General features: G+C 42.1%; 1 protein-coding gene across 1 annotated transcript in view; it reads right to left on the bottom strand.

Annotated features, from left to right (window-relative positions):
- Positions 1-20,000, bottom strand: part of LGR4 (leucine rich repeat containing G protein-coupled receptor 4) — an 85,043-nt gene that overhangs the window by 17,071 nt on the left and 47,972 nt on the right. The window contains exons 3-6 of the mRNA XM_049821401.1: positions 17,156-17,227; positions 15,617-15,688; positions 3,610-3,825; positions 2,868-2,939 (exon numbers count right to left, since the gene is read on the bottom strand). Coding sequence (XP_049677358.1) covers positions 2,868-2,939; positions 3,610-3,825; positions 15,617-15,688; positions 17,156-17,227 — 432 coding nt within the window. The remainder of the gene's footprint in view (positions 1-2,867; positions 2,940-3,609; positions 3,826-15,616; positions 15,689-17,155; positions 17,228-20,000) is intronic.

Here is a 20,000-nt window from a genome sequence, read left to right as displayed (position 1 = left end):
GCTTCTATAGGTACGTCGTTGATAAAAGGAAGACTAGGAAAAATGCGGGCCCTCTCTGGAAGCAAACGGGAGACCTGGTTACCGGGGTCATGGAGAAGGCTGAGGTACTCAACAACTTTTTTGCCTCAGTCTTCACCAGCAAGTGCTCCAGCCACACTGCCCAAGTTGCAGAAGGCAAAGGCAGAGACTGGGACAATGAAGAACTGTCAGGAGAAAATCAGGTTTGAGACCATCTCGGGAACCTGAAGGTACACAAGTCCATGGGACCTGATGAGATGCGTCTGCGGGTCCTGAGGGAACTAGCGGAGGAAGTGGTTAAGCCATTATCCATCCTATTTAAGAAGTCATGGAAGTCCAGGGAAGTTCCCACTGACTGGAAAAGGGGAAACATAACCCCCATTTTTAAAAAGAGAAAAGAGGAAAAGCCAGGGAACTACAGGCCAGTCAGTCTCACCTCTGTGCCCAGGAAGATCATGCAGCAGATCCTCCTGCAAACTATGCTAAGGAACATGGAAAATAAGGAGGTGATTGGTGACAGCCAACATGGCTTCACTAAGGGCAAACTGTGCCTGACAAATTTGGTGGCCTTCTGTGACAGGGTTACAGCACCGGTGGATAAGGGAAGAGCGACTAATGTCATTTATCTGGACTTGTGCAAAGCATTTGACGCTGTCCTGCATGACATCCTTGTCTCTAAATTGGAGAGACATGCATTTGACTGATGGACCACTTGGTGGATAAAGAATTGGCTGGATGGTTGCACTCACAGAGTTGCAGTCAATGGCTCGATGTCCAAGTGGAGACTAGTGACGAGCAGCATTCCTCAGGGGTTGGTATTGGGACCAGCGCCATTTAACATCTTTGTTGGCTACTTGGACAGTGGGATTGAGTGCACCATCAGCAAGTTTGCTGATGACACCGAGCTGTGTGGTGTGGTCAACACGCTGGAGGGAAGGGATGACATCCAGAGGGGCCTTGACAGGCTTGAAAGGCAGGCCCATGTGAACCTCATGAAGTTCAACAAGGCCAAGTGCAAGGTCCTGCACATAGGTCACGGCAATCCCAAGCACAAAGCAGCCCGAAGGAGAAGGACTTGGGGGTGCTGGTTGACAAGAAGCTCAGCATGACCTGGCAATGTCTGTTTGCAGCCCAGAAAGCCAACTGTATCCTGGGCCGCATCAGAAGAAGCGTGACCAACAGGTTGAGGGAGGGGATCCTCTCCCTCTACTGTGCTCTCATGAGACCCCACCTGCAGTACTGCATTCAGCTCTGGGGCCCCCAACATAAGAAGGACGTGGACCTGTTGGAGCGAGTCCAGAGGAGGGCCATGAAGATGACTGGGGGCTGGAGCACCTCTGCTATGAAGACAGCCTGAGAAAGCTGAGGTTGTTCAGCCTGGACAAGAGAAGGCTCCGGGGAGACCTTAGAGCAGCCTGCCAGTACCTAAAGGGGGCCTACAAGAAAGCCAGAGAGGGACTTTTTCCAAGGGCGTGCAGTGATAGGACAAGGGGTAATGGCTTTAAACTGAAAGAGGATAGATTTAGATTAGATGTAAGGAAAAAGTTCTTCACTGTGAGGGTGGTGAGGCACTGGAACAGATTGCCCACAGAGGTTGCGGATGCCCCATCTCTGGAAGTGTCCAAGGCCATGTTAGATGGGACTTTGAGCAACCTGGTCTAGTAGAAAGTGTACCTGCCCACTGCACGGGGGTTAGAACTAGATAATCTTTAAGGTCCCTTCCAACCCAAACCATTCTAAGACTCTATATACAGACTCTAAGAGAATGACAAGATCTGGAGTAAGCAGCATTCCTGGACTCCTCCAACTCCCCACGGTAACAGAAGTTGTCACTGGCTTGCCCTTGCCCTCCTTCATTTGTTTTATTTATTTAGCATTCTCCTAAGCATAACGAAATGCACCACTGAAGGAGACACCACTTATTAGAAATTCACTGAGTGAGCTGAAGGGAAATGGAGATTGTGACCCAAGTGGCTGAAAACCACTCCTCGCCAAGGCGGCACTCTGGAGGTTGAGGAGTACTGCGGAGCTAGGATCCGGCCACTCCAGACTCCCAGTTCTGGGGGGAGTATGAATTGTCAGCGGGGACAGCAGACATGGGGCGAGGGGAAGGTGATGCTTCCTGCCCCCATTCCCTGTTTCTGTCTGAAGGAACATAAGGCTCACTGCTTCAGATAAGCCAGTCCATAATCTTAATATTTGCCAGTATTTTAAGTGAACTCAGGGAAATCTCTTGTACGAGAGCCTGGGAACCAGCAGCTGGGCTGTCTTCTACCCGCATGCACAGGATCAGTTCAGGAGCTGCAGGGATGCAGGAGCAAGAGTCTCCTTGGCGGGCACTGGTGCCCATCCAGTAATGGAGGAGCAGTGGTGAACAGCCCGCTGCGGCCGTCTGAGAAACCTCCTGTCATCACACAACAGTTTTGGCAGTGTCTCTCAAATATGTTTGATCCTACACTAAATCTGAGAAACAAATATTTGTCCCTTATCACCCACAGGGCCACTCAAACACTTCTGATATATCCACCTGACTCAGTGGAGTGCTATGCAAAGATATACCAGCTAGCTCAGAGCTAGGAACATTAGAGCCACATCATGGCCTAGGTGACGTTTCACCCAGGCTAATATTTACCTGCTTCTCAGCATAGTTAATTAGTTTTGGTGGAGCACTGCACTGATACTAGCCTTCAGTTCCAATACCTGAGCTGGACCTAAATGTTGGTGGTATGTGTTGCATGGTGCACACATGCCTTATTTGCAAAATCTTCACCATACCAGTAAGGTAACCTGGATTAAGATGGGAATGAGACAAACACCGAATTACATATTACTTTAAGAAACATACTTACAAGGTTTCAAGGTTGTCTAATCCATCAAAACAGTGTTTTCCTATAGTTTTTATTTTATTATTATGAAGATGCCTACAAAGCAAAAACAAAACAAGCATGAAAACAAGTGAATGATTTCATATAAGTTAACGCATTAGCAGATATTTCTATGAAACCAAGACAGCTAAATGGTTTAGAAAAAACATTGCATGGGGTGGATTATGCAGAATAATGTCTTTTACTTCCAGACAGAAATATTTCATCCTCATATGGGAACAGAATAGATTGCCTGCAGTCAAGACCACCTATTTTAAACCTTTACTCATTCTCCAGAAGCGTGATAAAAATATGATTTAAACATATAAATCAAACTAATTTTTCATATTCATCCTTGGAGATATTTAAGACTACACAGAAACAGGTCTGTGGCAGAGCATATTTTCTTCTTTTAATATCTCTGAAAGCTTTCTCTGACAACCACTGGTTTGAAATATTCATTACTAAAATGAGATGTCAGGAAAATATATACATCAATCTCACCACCCATAGCCCATTTGACTTTCTGTTTAGGGGAAAGCCTTTAGCAAACCTTCAGCAGATTGGCTAGTATATATGGTGTCATCTCGTGCTGGTGGCATAGGTTGTTACTAGACAACTGAGCTAAAACATAGCAAAATACCATTTGCAGTGCCATCCTAGATTAATCAAAACTAACTGAGGAGAGAATCAAGGTGACCTACGAAATACATTTACAGATACTCACAGAACAACAAGACTTGAAAGGTTTGTAAATGCGTAGTCAGGAATGTGTGTTATTTTGTTGAGAGCCAGCGTTAACGCCTGCAGAGAGGGGAGATTGCTGAGCGGATAGATGGGAACTTCTGTCAAACTGTTGTCATCCAACCAAAGGTGACGCAACTGCACCAGACCCTCAAAACTGTCTTCTGGTATGGCAGTAATATGGTTAGCATCTAAACGCCTACATTAAAACACAAAAAATTCACATAGTGAACTCACAAACTACAGATAAGTAAAAAAAAAGCAATTAAAGTCCTATTACTCCTGAATATTTTTCTGAAGCTTAAATGTGCTTTACTGAAATAACTTAATATTGGAAAGTTCAAAGGTTTACTGAATGATGCATGAACACCCCATAAGGCAAATGAAGAGCCCATAAAAGAAAGCTTCATAAAAAACTTCTCAGACATTTTTAATGAAACATTTTAACAAATTCATATGCTTATAATCAGCTTAACAAATTGAATTGGTAACTCAATAGACATCTCGCCCCCGCAAAACCCCCAGCTGCTAATACTGGAACGAGTCTTCAAAATGGTAGCTTGATAGTGTACCAAAGATTGCAGAGGCATTTACTCATTTGAACTGATTATCCCTACAGCTACATTGTCGATAGCATCATATACTGTTATATGCTTTGTTTTGTGGTACTGCTGTACACCTTCAGCGACTACTTTAGAGAACAAGATTATTAAAAGCAGCTCTTGAACAAAGTCAGAGTTATGAATTATCCTGACAAATAAAACATCATATCATCAACCAAAACTGAGAAATTTCTTTCACTCTTGCACCTAATCCTTTTTAACATCCTCGACAACAAAACGCAAAACAGCACATTTGCACTGTTGACTCTTGTACATACATTACCGGATTTGCCATCACACTTTTTTCCCCAAATGAACTCCGATCGCAAACATTAGTAGTAGTAACACACGTAGAAAGTGACTTAACTGTCTTCCATACAGGAAGTCAAACCACGTGCAACAATTAGTTCTGCTACAGCTACCAGCTCACCTATGCTATGGGGTTTCACTGCTTCTTCAGGTTTCAAAGCATCAAAAAAACCCCAACCCACCCCACACTCCACACCTGGAAACCTAGGAGGCTAAAATGCACATCCTCAGCTCCAGCTCCAGATGTGAAGCCCTCACAACGGGACGTGCAGGTGTTACTGTCAGAGTCTCGGCCAGAATCCTGATCCATGACAAATGACAAACCTGATACTGCAACTCCTTGTCTGACGGCTCTGGCAGTGACAACAGACACTCTCGTGCAAAATGACATGTGCTTTTTCCTCATGCAATGCTCTCTGAACCAAGTTGGTTTTTTTCATCTTCCTACACTAGCAGTGTAGTTACTTGGATAGCATCAATGGCAACCAGGGCAGGCAAATGACACAGATGGGGACTGGTTCAGGTTCATCCACACTATGCCATGTAACCAGGTGTGTCAGCGACAAAAGTGGAAGACCACCCAGACTAACAGCTTAAGCTTGGATTTACACAGATGGAAGCCCCAGGGATGGGCACGGGCAAGGGATGAGCCAGGAAGAAGCAAAACATTAAGAAAGCACTATTCTTCATATGGGGATGAGAGGAAAGGTCAGCAGTGATAGCCCACGAGATGAAAAAAACGGGATCGTAACCGATCCAAGCCAGCATAGGGCTGAGAGCAACAGGCAATGTTTGACTGGCCTCTGACCTAGAGGCTGTCTTCTCTAGATCAGCACTTCAGCTGAACCGTGGTGACTTTGCTGCAAACATGGAAAGAAAACACCTTGCATAACCGCTTTGAAATGACTGGTGTACCAGCCATGGTGTGTACGCTGCTGTCCGGGGAGACAAAACACGTATACCCTCCTCCATTACCATCGATGTTCATTACGACACAAATCAGCACAGGTTTTGAGTTACATTAAGCGTTCACTGTGTTTCTAAAGCCATGATCAGACATGCTCTTGAAAGTCCAGCTGGGTTAGTTTAAGAAGTTATTGCCTCCAGCCATTCATCCCGTCCCTCTCTGGGCTGGCAGAGCGGACCAAGCGACTGTGCTGCATTTGTCCCTGGGCACAGTCACGACGGCTTCAGTAGCAGCAAAAGTGCTTCTGGTCCTCAACACTTAAAAGGACGTGCTGAATTCAAAGGGAGAAGACAAGCTTGATCAAGAATTAATGCACTTAATCTATTTCCATAAAAGAGTTTTGTTGTTGTGATGTACAATGGTTTACATATTTCAAACTATTAGGAAAAAAAGTCAGCAGCTGAATTTCCATGTAATAAAGTCAAGAAATACATCAAATTAAGCAACAAATACACCAATACAAGTGGGAACTTACAAAACTGTCTGCAGTTAAAGGCTCTCTCCTTAGATGAGTGAGGTGCCATTAGCTCTAAAGCTATACATCAAAGAGGCAATTCCTATGGTTCATATAACTGGCATCCCCTTATCATTTGCCCCATGGTCTGACAGGTGTGTACACTGTTCTGTTTGAATGCTTTTAGGCTGCACTGAGACTGGAACGTTTCAGAGAAATTAAATGTCTGATAATAATAAAGAAAAAAATGGAAGGGGGGGAAGAGGAAAAAAGCCTGCGGCTCTGCTTCAGAAAAAAAAAACAAAACTAGAAATTACCTGTCTTTCTTCTCTCTCCTAAATTCACACACCTCCCTGAAGATCAAAAGAATTATTTTCCAGTGGAATAAACATATCCGAGTCTTCTCCAACTAATTTCTCCCTGACCCCCCCCCCCCCCCCCCTCCTTTTTGGGGGTTTGGTTTTTGTTGTTTGGTTGGGTTTTTTTAAGAGAGAGACTCGAGAGGCAGGCCTCAGTCCTTGTGACTACTTGTCTACGCCTTGTTTGTACTTTCACTGTGCTCCTTGCTAAATTCCATTTACTCTAGCAGACTTCAGAAAACAAAAACACACGATGAAGCCCCACACCCTGCTCCTCCACTCCCACCGTTAAAGCAGAAGATGACCAGAGGAGAGATGGACACACGTAACGAGGGAGTTGAACTCACAGCCAGGGAGAACAAAGAGGGTCATGGAGAAGATGATGGACGCTTCATCCCTACCTTGCTTTGCCAAAACCTCTGTCTCCCAGCGCAGGCGGATCAAGTACCGAAGTAACTCTGCATCTTAAACTGATGGCTCTCCACAGCCATCCAGTCTGTTGTGTTCATCCTCTCCTGCCCATAGCAATAAAGCCAAGGAGGGGAAAGGAGAACACCGCCCGCCGTTGTCATTGAGCAGGGAGGCTTGGAAGGTGAAAGAGGGCGTTTTTCTGGCTCTTCTGTCACTTCTTTACAAACTTTTGGCACCATCTTAACAAACGCGATGTCTGAATAGGGCTGAAAGTAATCAGCAATGCTAAATCATAAAGCCAAAGTCAAGAAGAAAGACAGGGCATCCTGCTGTGATTATTTGCCTGTCTCCCACCCTCCATTTACATAGCCACTTCCCGATCCCTGCCTCTGAAGATCACTGTGCTAGCCCAAGGTTTTCCCAGAGGCCAACAGATATATCAAGAAAATAGTTGAAAACGGATGGTTTGCCCAGAGTTTCCATTGACCTTCCTTTACAGTTTTAAAGGGAAAACCTGTGATTTACAAGTGTTATAGCAACAAGCACAGCATCAAAAGAACCAAAGTGGGTATTACTATGATTACACAAAGAATATTTGTTGGTGCTGGATTTCTGTTACTAATTGTCATACCTCAAGACTTATTTTTAACTAATTTGGGCATTTCTGTCTCATCCGCATTCTGTCTCATCTGTTCCTTCACGCCTCTTAGCGTAAGCCTGATGTGCCACAGTTATTTTTTTCTTTTTTTTCTCTTCCAAACTGTCAAACCTTATCCACATTACGTTGAATGAACAAAACACAGCTGAAACGCTTCTATTTAGTGTGAAACGCACATAATGGAGTACCTTGTGAAACAGCTGAAAAGCAAACCTAAAACATTTGACAACTTCCACAAAATATTACAACTGAGGACCACACCTCTTGAAGATGGGATAAGGGAGTATTCACTAGCTCCAATAACTAGCAAAGTACAAGTAATATTCTTCTCTTGGACTGAACTTTTTCAAAGACTGTCCTTTTCCATTAAAGTGTTAAAGATAAGACTATGTTCTTTAAATTAGAGCTTGCAGCATGTACTTAAATTCCTTAATCTTTCAGAAGCTACTCCAATTCCAGCTTCCCTATAGGCATTGGCTTGTGAGAGACCTTTACATTTTAGTCTATAAATTCAGAGTTTACTTGCGGAGCTGTCATCTTCACTTTCATTACCTGTCAGGTTCCCTCCTCAAACAAACTCCAATTCCACAAGAAGAAAGAGCAGGAGGATGATAGAACCTATATATTCAGCAGCTCTTATATCAGTATTTGACATATTGTTAAAACAGGTAAAGAACATAGCAACTTAAAGGTCTTCAAGCAATTAACTCAGTTTTAAGGAAACTGTAAACTAATACGAACTCCTACCTCAATTCAAATGAATAAAACTTCCAAAGTCGAACAGACACATATATATGAATTTTTTATATTTATACAGTAATATAAACAAACACAAAACCACCATTCTGACTTCAGTGTATTTCAAATTTTCATAAAGCTTTTCACTACAAGTCTTAGGCCACGCCTGCCAGAGTACACTCGTATATGGAGAGCCGATACCTGGGAGGTGGCACAGCATGGCAGCCAGCTTTTCTAATATATTACAGTGGGGAGGGGGGGAAGGCAGGAAAAAACTAAGTTTATTCGTTTCTGGAGCATTGGGAGCTTAAGGAAAAAAAATAAAATTAAAAAAAAAAAAATAAAAAAAAATCGCCAGATCTCCTCAGTGTTTCCCTGGAATCTCCCAGGACCCATCCAAGCTCCCTCCTCCCCTGATCTCAGAAACAGCCCCGCACCACACCAAACCGCAGCAGAAGCTCCCGCGCCAGACACTTGCGCAAAAGCAGGTGCTTGCCAATGAAGCGGGCGCAGCAGCACTGTTACTGGGCACAGCACCTACTTACAGGCTTAAAAGGGCTAAGAGGCCAGGTCACCGTGGAGGAAAGGACATTCATGGTCCCAGTTTGGGCTGGCCAGCAGCACTGCTTAGGGCAGGCACCCTACAGCCTGCATCCCTTGTGGATAGTGCCGGGGGCGGGCCTCCAGAACCACGCTAGCGCGTCTCCTCCGGCTGCCCAGTCCCTCTAGTGCTGCTCCTCTGGTTTATTCTTCTCCCATCCTCCAAAAGATGCCAGGTGCTAGGCAGTGAGGATGCCTGCCCGCCGGACCAGGGGTAGGCAAAGGCAGAGCATCCCTCGGCCACGCAGGCAGGGTCGTGCTGCGGCCAGGCTGCGAAATCCGCAGCTCTGTGTGATCCCAGCTCGTCTGGAGGGACCGGGAACATGAGGGGGAGAGCTGGGCACAAAGCTCAGTAGGAGGAGGAAAAAACCCCTATGTTCTGCTCCCACCGTGTAGTCTCTCCAGGTGTGTTATGGTCAACTCTCGCTCTGCTGGGACAAACCACAAACAGCATGCCGGTGTCCATCGCTGGAGATGCTCCCCAAGGAGCCGGCCAGGCTCCTTGCCACAAAGCCCACCTGGGTGTTGCGCATGCAAGATACAGCTCATAAACATCACCTTAGTAATAATATTCATTACGAATGCACTACCACACAGTTTGTTAATACTACCTGCCTCAACAGAGGAGACCACTACAGATTTATTCGCAGCTGCTATCCCAGCCTCACTAGCTCTCATCTGTGACCACACTCAGCCTTCAGCAACTGGGAAATTTTAACAGCCTCGTACTAATAGCAGGAGTTTAACGTTGATGTTAACAAAAGGAAAATCACTCCCAATTCATGTTAAACCACTTCTGCTCAATGGCAATTGTTAAAGAACTTTGCTCTTTAAAGTGCTCCTTCAAAAACCACAAAGAAAACATTCAAATAACACTGGAGTAGATTTTTAGGTTTTAAGTCGAGTACTGATAAGCCTGGTACCTAGGAAGTTCTACTACAATGCAAGGCAATAAACCCACCATGTTAACAGAGGTACTTTAAAATACTCAGCGCGTTTGCTCACCGTATCAAGCAGCGGCTCTCTGTACCTTATGTGTTGAGAACATCAATACAAGGATTTGCTTTATTCAAAGACAAATTTACACCAGCTCTCAGAAACTAATGATACATGTCATATTTCAGCCACCAGTACTGATGTGCCAGCACATCTATTTCTTCCATTTAAATGTTTAAGATGGTACCAGTCAGAGATTATACCAAGTTTGCTACATTGCCCTTAGAGAATTCAGCTAATTTTTATGTACATGCTGTGTAACTTCCACCATCCTGGTTAAGTTTCTGGTCATTCTGTTTCTAAATTACTTCCTGACTTTTATTTAAACATCAGCAATTCCTTAAGCAAGCCCAGACAGTTAAAAAAAAAAAAATAAATAAATATGGCTACAAAAATCCCAGAGATTCCTAAAGCTCACAAGAAATACCCGTATCTCACTTTCAAGAAAACCAGAGCAGCTTCTAAAAGTGAACATAGAAAAAAAACTGAGACTCTTGTCATTCAGCAAGTATGTAAAGTTCACGAAGCAGTATATTTAAACTGCTGCATATTTAAAGATTTGTCAGCACAATCAAACAGGCACAGGAGAGCTCTTATACATTCTTTACTCTAAAAAAACGCAAGGGAGAAAAGCGTATTCAGCATATTTAAGTTTGTATTGGTTTTGCAGGTTAAAAAGAAAATGCATGTGAATTTCTTCCTTCCCCATTCCGGTAGTGATAGTTTAATCCTATAGCTTAACACAGACTCACTTGAGGGCTGGTCCCCTTTAACCCTTTAATAACAGCAAAGCAGGAAACTAAAAAAAAATCTGAAAATGAAAATTTGATTAGTTGAAAAACCACCTGCCACTGTTAAAGGTGCATACTACATATAAGACCATATAATGCTTCTTAACGTCATCTAGTCATTGCTGTTAATGAACATCTTCCACAGCCTCCCAGACAAGCCTATGCTTACAGATACCCCTGTCCTTCAAAACTCTATAATCCAGAATTACAAAACTATCAACAGAAGCCATAAAACACTCCTTAAGAAAAAATTAGCAGAATTAGAACAGAACGGTATTTTTTTGATACAAGACATTGTTTGCATTGTCCTTTCCAAATTCAGAGATCTTCCCTTCCGACACCTTTCAACGTGCTTATGGTTTACGTTACTAAAATTACGTGAACTACCGCTTAAAGCTGTGTTGTTTCATTATGGTACCAGCAGAATGTTCCTAGATTTGATTTGGGTTTTGGTTTTTTATAAATACAGATGTAACTTGATCTATGTAAGGAATCCTTCCCAAAATCAGAAAAAGCTAGAAATGCCAGGCTGTAGCCGATATGTGCTACAGCACATATTTTAAGTGTGTCCCGACTGACTGAAATACACCTCCATCCTCTGTCACCACCCTTTCGCCGTGCATCTTTACCCTGCAAAGCAAGATCCTGCTCTCATTTCTTTCAATCCCACACCAGGATCCCAGTCTTTCCTGCCTGGGCCAAGCTGATTCCCTCTCCCAGAAAATATAATGTCCCGGTTCAGCACATTCATGCTTCCTGCCTCATCCTGCCTCAAGCCTGCTCCAGCCTTCGGAGATAGGGAGGCAGACGCCAGAACTGGTTACGATCCTGCAGCGGAGACTGCGAGCAGACCAGGCTGGGGAGCCAGAACTGCTACCGGGTACCGCAGAAAATTACTGCTGACCACATGCATGAAGACACTTACCCTGCAGCTCAGGTGAACACCCACACAAAGAGAAAGGCAGGAGCTATCGCAGTTGAGTACCACACTGGCACGAGCCCAATACCCACAATTTGGGAATCTGGCATAACAGCGTAGCTGCAGCGCTTTGAACTATTGCTGCAGAACGCTCTAATATTCCCTGCACGTGGGCATGTCTGCACATGTGCAGGGACAGTAACTCGGTGATTCCTGAACTACAATTATAATACATCGCCTCCGATACATTAGCAGCTATTGACAAGCTTTCAGAAATTATTCCTGGATTTGATGGCAAATGCCCACTAAAATTAGCAGCAATTAGGGGTTTTTGAGTTTAAATGCAAGACAGCTCCCCTTTCCAAAGCATCTGAAAGTCTTTGTTTAAATAAACTAATTCCAGTATTCGTTACACCCTGAGGATTGTACTAGAATATTCTGTGCTCTGATTTAAAATTCTGTGTAGCTGGGTTTCTGGAGCGAGTTAGAGCAACCCTAGAAGTTGCTGTAGTTTACAGAACCGTTTTACAAATCCCCGCAGTTTGGGTCAAAGCTTGGCATAAGTAGTGTTACCAAAAGAAGTCATCGCCGTCAAATATGCTAAGGCCCTTAAAGAAGTGACCCTCCGCATTGGCTTCCCGGTCCTTTCAGGCTCTGCGCACGCTGCTGGAGCAGCACACCGCTTTAACCGCCTCCGGCTCTCCCTGTGACCCTTGGATCGCCAATAAACCTCACCGACACCATTTCCAGACTTAAAATACAAAGTATGCTGCTTCATTACCTTGTTATGACAAAAATACACTGTTGATGCTTTGCAGTTATTGAAATGCATCAAGACTATTGTTTACATTTGGGAAGCTCCTTATTTGTCAGCTTTTGCTGCTGCCAAAAGCTGCGGGCACAAGCTGGGCTACTAGTAGTGCCTTCTGTCTCGGCAGTGCAGTCCCACGGTCCAGATACCCCAGCATCTTGCGATACGAGAATACATCCCACCAGCTAAACTTTTCTGGGGAGCTAGGCAGTGAGTTTCCACTCAGCAAAACTCTTTCATTTTGCTGAATTTCACCTCCATAAATAAGGACTCTATTCTAACTCTCTTTCGGAGGCCAAAGCTGGGAAAATATCCAACGTAAACAGAAAATAAAGAGCTGTCGTTTAGTATTCTGAACCAGGCTGGCTACTCGCCAGCTATAATATAAACATTAGAGATCATGAAGCTCCTGTAACCATCTCCTTTATTTCCACCCAGGTATGTTTACTGGGCTTGTTAATACATACAGTGTGGCAACCGTCTTCCTACGCAGCTAGAAATTGGAGCACATCAAGAGAGAAATTGGATAGTTCTACAGGAGTTGCAAACCAAATGATTATCAATATACTATAAAGTTTTATGAGCAAGTAATTTGTGTCTTCACCAAGAAAAAAATCCCCCTAAAGCCTACTTCAGAGCAAACTGGGAAACTGCCAAAACAGAGTCAGTTAAGTGATGTTTAAACTTGCAGGTTTTGGATGGAGATTGTATATTAAGAAGGTAGAAGCAGGTTTTCTAACATATATTCTGCTAGAAGAAGGTCACAGCAGCTCAGGAGCTTTAAATCCATTTTTGACACAAATTCCGGGGCGGGGGGGGGGGATGCGCGCGAAATAAGTCACACACACCCACACCCTTTTTCCCCCCTTTTAAAAAAAATTAATAAAGCAGCATGCTGACACTTATGTTTCCATGCCTACAACAAAATTCAGAGGACCAGTCCTACATTCTGTTGCCAGAAGGTGCTCCCTACATTAGTATGGGATATGCATAATTACACTGTAATTTTATGAGTGATGCAAGAAGCTGAAAGTTTTCCTGAAATTCATTAAAGTTACAGAAATACATTCTGGTGAAGTAAACAAATTGCTTAGGAAAAATGCTTTACATTTCTCACTACGCTTGTCTCAAAAACTTATTTATTTTCGAACTGTTGCCAATTCTAACAAATTATGGTGATCTTGCAATGCAGACAGATATCCTTCTTGGGAACAAACAGGGGGACAACCCAAAGCCTGATCCACACCAGTGGAAGAAAAAAAAATAAAAATTAAAAAAAAAAAATATTCAAACAACAACAAAAACGCCCCACCTTTCTGAGCTTCTGACACTGATGACTTCCAGACTGCATTTGCCCACCGTATTTCTAACAGCTACTCTGAAATCTCAGTTTTGTTTTCCTCAGAAAAAGAAGTAACAAGTAGCTTGCCACTTATTAACCCAATTTCCTCCTTTTTCACCTTCCTAAAATTGACACAGTTTGTCATTTGCCTATGAACAATGAAGCTCCCAGAAAGAGAAACCTCACCACACTTCAAATTGTTACTGTTATTTTAATTACAATGATGTTATGTCAAGCGATTATACTGGTTACATTATACAATAGTACATAATCATTCCATGATTTTTTTCAACAATTAAAATGTCTGCTTTTTTTAAATAGCTCTAACATCATCTTCTTTCCAATCATATTAAAAATTCATTGATTTAAAATTTAAAAAAAAAAAAAAAAGAGATATGCTGGCTTCATTTATACATTCATTTTTTTCCCCTTGATTTTGTCCTTTCCCTTTTGCAGATAAAACTATCATGAAACCAGCAACTGGAAATTTAATATTTTAAACTGTAATTAGAGAACAAACATTACTGTAAATAAGTAGAGAAAAAGAGAAAAAGGTCGAGAAAATGAAATGGATGATTTGTAGACAACAAAAGTATTTAGTAAAGTAGTTTCTTTTTTTGGCATCACAGAAATGCTGGAAGCCAGGAAGGAGTTTTGTTTTGTTTTTTTAAATAATTACTAAAGGGTTATTCACATCATGTAATTTGAAGGATTTTTATTATAACGCATAGTATTTGTGCAAAGCAGACTGTGGCCCTCAGACCAAGGTATTCTCTCCTCTACACACACACACACCCCCCCCAAAAACAAGAGGGAAAAGCGGATATTAAATTCGCAAAATGGCTGCAAATAGAAACCGGCATCTGTCCTTCTCTTGGATCCAAAAACCTGGAAAAGTCCTGGCCAACTCGTGGCACCAAAACTCGCTGCTCTCTCCTCCTACGAGGAGCGTGCTGCCCACGCAGGAGATCCGCGCTGGTAACAGCCCGGCAGAAGCGGGTCTGGGGCTGCACCGAGAGGTGGCACGTCCCTGCACCGCACAGGCTCCCGCTCCCCAGCGGGACAACCTGCACCCAATCTTATTTGGCCCGTGCTGCTTTCTCCAGATGGAAAAGGCGGGAATACCCAAGCAACTATGAAAAGGTAGTGGCCAAGATCCAAGTTTAGGGAATGCAGAAAGCACCTTTGCAAAAGTTGTGCAATAGTTTGCAAAGCAACTTTGCAAAGCTGTTTTTTTTAATTTTTTTTTTTTTTTTCCCAAAACTATTCCATAATCTGATGCAACACTGAAAGAAACAGGATCTTAGGCCAGAAACCTGAATTTTGGCACAGAGGGAATAATAAGCTGCCCTCTCTCTCTGTAGCTAAGGAGAAAGCAGGAAAAATTGTGAAACCCTTCCCCCCTCCGCCTCCTCACCACAGTGATAAGCATCTACCACCTAGAGAGCTGTAACTAACTATTAAAGTCTGATTAAGATGCTTTATAAAAACATAATAAGCCGTGAGATAGCATAAGCACATATGAAATATCTTACGAGCAACTAGCAATAATGGCCGAGGTCTTCATAACTGTCTGCGTGATTTCAACACCTTCCAGTAAAACCAATACTATGCATGTCTCAAACAATACTCCTTCCCAGAAACCCCTTCTCCTCCTCCGGATACAAAAGACCTGGGCATGATTCATTTTTGCACAACATTTTAAAATTGCTTAAACACCTTAGGACACACAAGAAAGATGATAAATATTTAACTCCACCATCACTGCGTTTACACAGCAATCTTGCACCTGCCTTTGGGTTTTGAAAGAGTTTGGATTTGGGTCACCCCACCAAAGATGACAAAATTCTTTATGAACTTAACTTGGGAAACTTTGCTCCAGTTGAAATTGCAATATCAGAAAGTCCAGGTACATTATTACACATACATGATTATACTTCAAGACTCTATAGAACAAAGCAGATGCATACAACGCGACTGAAAGTAGAAACTGGAGAACAATACAAGAACAAAAGCAAAGTAAGAAAACTTACAAGGACTGTAAACCACTTAATCCTCTGATGGCCTCATTAGGTACAGTCTTCAGCTGATTGTTCTGTAGGGTTCTGTAAAAATCCATTGCGTTAGTAAAGTAGAATTTTACAATAATCTTTATCAATAGTAGAGGTGACAGAAGAGCCCATGGTCCTGTCATGATTTCACAGATTTCTAGTGTACATAAAAGCATGTAGAATTATCAAGACCAGACACCCAAAGGCAACAATGAAACAAGAAAATGGTCTCTCTCAGTTTTATTTACAACTCATTAATTAACTGCATTAATTTGCAGAGAACAAGCCTCTGACATAACATGCTGAAATTCCCCTGGGAACTCACTGAAGAGGCTGAACAACTTAACACTAGTACAAATTTGCTACAATGAGTGATATTTTATTATTTTCTTGTGAAATCATCCTATACATGCTACAAAATATACAAACCTCTAATTTTTCTTAAAGCCGCATCAATACACAATGCATTAGCAATCTAATTTACAAAGTGTGTTCACAACAAAACACCTCTGGGCACAACATTAAAAAGACACAGAATGAAACTAGAGCCAAGCTGAATTAAGTTATACTGGGGGTTTTTTTAACAACTTCTCTTCTGGGACAACATATTATTGCATGATGAGTTCTTTTATACAGAGAATGTAAATAACTGAGATCTCACACATTATAAAATCTTATTAGATTTCGGTGCATACTGGCACAAAATGTGAGTGCACAAGTAAATGAACTGTTAATTAACATTGAAGTCCCAAAGTTTTCAAGAACTGCTAGAATTTCAGGCACCTCCAGTCTTGAGGATCCTGACAGAGACACCTTCAAGAGCTTTGACACCCTGCGTTCAATTTACAAAACATCATATTAAGTAGTATTGCAGATGGGCAGTTTCCTAATCTGTACCCTGCTTATGCTGTCTGTTTATGCTTCTTTCTTTACAACCTCACGGTCCTTTTCCACTATTTATTTTAAATATCTGTTTAATTAACTATTACCCTACCAGCAATTGGAAATATTTACATCAGCATAAATGCTACAATTTCTGGGTACACGTTTGTTGTTTTTTTTTCTAATAGTAAGTAATTTTCACCTATAGAAGCATCAAACTATAGAAATTATTTCTATCACTGGTAGCGGACAATTGAAAGGTCAACGGTATTCTAAATGTCTGTAAATACTAGTACTACCTGATAATGTTGGGGCACCTGATGGAGTAAACTGAGAAAGTAGAGAACAACAAAAAGCTTTACGTGTCCTTTTTAAGATTTTTCCTTTTCTTAGGATTCTTCTGCTACAAGATATACTTCAGAAGCAAGTAAGTGTTCTAATTAAACACAGTAATTAAGAATTTAGTCAAGTTCACAGCTCATCATCACCACTTATAGGAGGCTTTGTTAAAAAAAAAGTAGGAGAGCTATAACTGGGGAGGGGGGCAAAAAAATTTCCTCCAGCCTACCAGTAAACAGGCTGGCCGTGCACTAAGAAAGCATGCAGCTAGCTATGAAGCTCTAAAACCCGATTACTTACAGAACTTTGAGTTCTTTCAACCCAGACAAGGCCTTTGGATGGATAAAAGAAAGGTCATTGCCAGCCAGTCGCCTGGAAAAAAATTGCAATAATAATTTCAGTCACAAAATACAGTACTTCTACAACCATCTAACAAGAAAAATCACCAATACATCAAATTTTGCAAGCAATTATGCATTTTGCATTTGATTAAGCCATATTCATGACCTTCGAAGTCTGCAACAGTTATTGTAGTCATCGCACATTTTTAACGACGAGAAGGAACTACTCAGCTTCATGGATATACTTTTGCAAACGTGCCAGAAAAAACACACCCCAGCATGATAAAGAATCTTCTTATGGTACTGCATTTGAAATGTGCAGTATTAACATGATCCTCTGGCTTTCAGCATTGCTCTGCTGAACCATGCTCTGGTACCCATGTGTTTTTAATCTATACAGCAGTTTCTAAAGAAACTATGCAGTTAAGTAAAAATAGCTGGATGCTAGCACAAGGCAGGGAAAAGTTTCTATGAGAATCCCAAATGTGAAGACGATACTCGCAAGCAGGCGGTACATTCACAGTGCTGACAATTGACAGGACGCCTGCTGACATTACCAAGACGTAATCTTGGTAATATTTCATCTTTTTGGTCAGCTATTTGGACAAACTTTTCAGGAAAGAAAAAACTCTTTTGGGGGAGGGAGAAAGGGAACAGGATCCTCAGCCATACTCACTCTCTCTCAAGATGTGGCCAGTTTCAAACTTGGGCTGCTGGACACTAACACAAAGTAAATTGTGAAAACCACCATGATATTGAAAGTAATAAATACAGGAGACACTGCAGAACACAAAGCAGGAAAGCAGAAACAGCAGCCAAAACAGCTGCTTTCACATAGCTCATTCCCCCTTCCCCCACTCCTTTTTTTTTTCTTCAACCTTTTTACCTCTATCCTGACCAGCAGACCCTGTGTGGTCCAACCTTTGTTGAGCTGCTAATAGTTGTGACACAAGGTATTTTATTAAGGGTAAAAGACAATAATGCAGAACACCTGGTAATCCACAGCTGCCAAAAGATGCCATCATTTCAGCCAAAGCATTTGCTTTCAGACTTGGTTTCACATCCAAGCTAAGCAAAGGCAACGTGGGAGACGGGCTGTACAATGAAATCATCCAGTGGAAATCCTATGTACAGTGCCGTAAGTGTTAATAATTAAAAAATAGTCAATGTGCTTTAACAAAGGTTACAAGATATCAAAACCCACCTCTGCTGTTACAGGGCACTGTGAAGCAAGCCAGACACACTAAGGGGAAAATATTATTTCAAAGAGGCAAACGAAGGAAATAACAAGAGCATCGTCTAAAGTATCAGCTTGCCAGAACATAGCAAAGTTATTACTTTTTTATCTTAAGTCTCTACTTCTAACTACATAAAAGAGATTACCCAAAGCATATGATGCCTACAGAAATCTGCTTGCAACAGAATTTATGACTTAATAAAATGCTGCCTGATAGAGAGGATGCTAGTTATGTTTATCAAATCCATTTGTCAAAGGTAGATGGTTTTATTTATAAACGAAGGGAGAAGAGGACGGCTTCTCGTGAACAGGAAGGTGACAGCAGCAGCAGATTACCACTCGATTTTAGAAAACTGTTACTATCGTTTATTGAAGTAGATCTTGGTATTTAGTCCTTGTATTCTCATGCACACCCCAATCGCCACAGCTATGGCTCTGACATGATTACAGGCATGCTTAAATCTCAGCTTCCTCTGTCTTCCAAAAAAAAAAAAAAAAAAAAAAAAAAGAGAAAAAAAAAAGACTTCTCCTGACTGCTGAGAAAAGTTTGTCTGCATGTCTTGTGTATAACCAAACAGCTCCGAGACCTGAGACCAGAAGAAAAATCAAAAGAATCAGTGTATACTTATTCTTGAAATCTCCTGTCTGCAAACAACCTCAGGATTTCAGAGCTGTGACATGATTTTTCAAATACTTCGAATTTTTAACATGAATGAAAAATTCCAGATGGCAACTAAACACTCCCCTAAAATTCATTTTGTTGTCAGTAGCTACCCAAATCAACTGCTTTAACTTTATCTGGCGGGACGTTGAGGGAGGTTTGCAATATTTCACGTCTTCCTTTTTAAAAATTTCCTAAGAAGTTCACTGTAAACAGAAAAAAATGTTGATGAAACATGCTGGGTCTCTATACCAGAGAGCCAATGATCTGCAAAACACATGTTTTTTTTCAAAAAAGCATTCAAAACATCAAAATAGAAATCCTTAAATCAACTGAGTCTATAGCACCGAATTATTTTGGCACTCCAACACTACTAGTTGATGCTGATTACCTACCGCACGCTTCGAGAAGCGGCAGCCCTGGTACATGTGTGTCAGGCAGCTCTGGCTGCAGCTCTGCCGCGGATCCGCATTAAACAGGCTGGTGTGCGGCTCGTCAGGCGTCTGCTGGAACTTCTCCCTCCGCCCAAAGAGGCTGGGGATTATGATTTGTTTTAAAAAAGCTAAACTAAATCCAGTTGGAATAGCCTCCCCCAACCTCACTGAGTGTCACTAACACAACCTACAGAGCACTGGAAACAAAATACAGCTGAGCCAGAGCAAGGCTTGCGTGACTTCAAATAGCAAGACTTCGCCTACCTCAAGGCAACTCCTGTTTATTCAGCCTTTTTGCAACCAACCAACAGAAAAAAAGCCTCGCAATCCATTACATTTCCGTTTCTCCTCCATCTGGCAGCCTTCCAGGAAACAGGATACAACTAGCCAAGTGTGCAAAGGCTTTACTAATCAGATTGCCAAATATACATTTATCATTCATGTCCTAGCCTTGGGGAACGTGGCTGCTCAT

This window comes from Accipiter gentilis, chromosome 17 (assembly GCF_929443795.1).
Source record: "Accipiter gentilis chromosome 17, bAccGen1.1, whole genome shotgun sequence".
NCBI classification, from domain to species: Eukaryota; Metazoa; Chordata; class Aves; order Accipitriformes; family Accipitridae; genus Astur; species Astur gentilis.
This window is presented reverse-complemented; position numbering and strand designations above follow the sequence as displayed.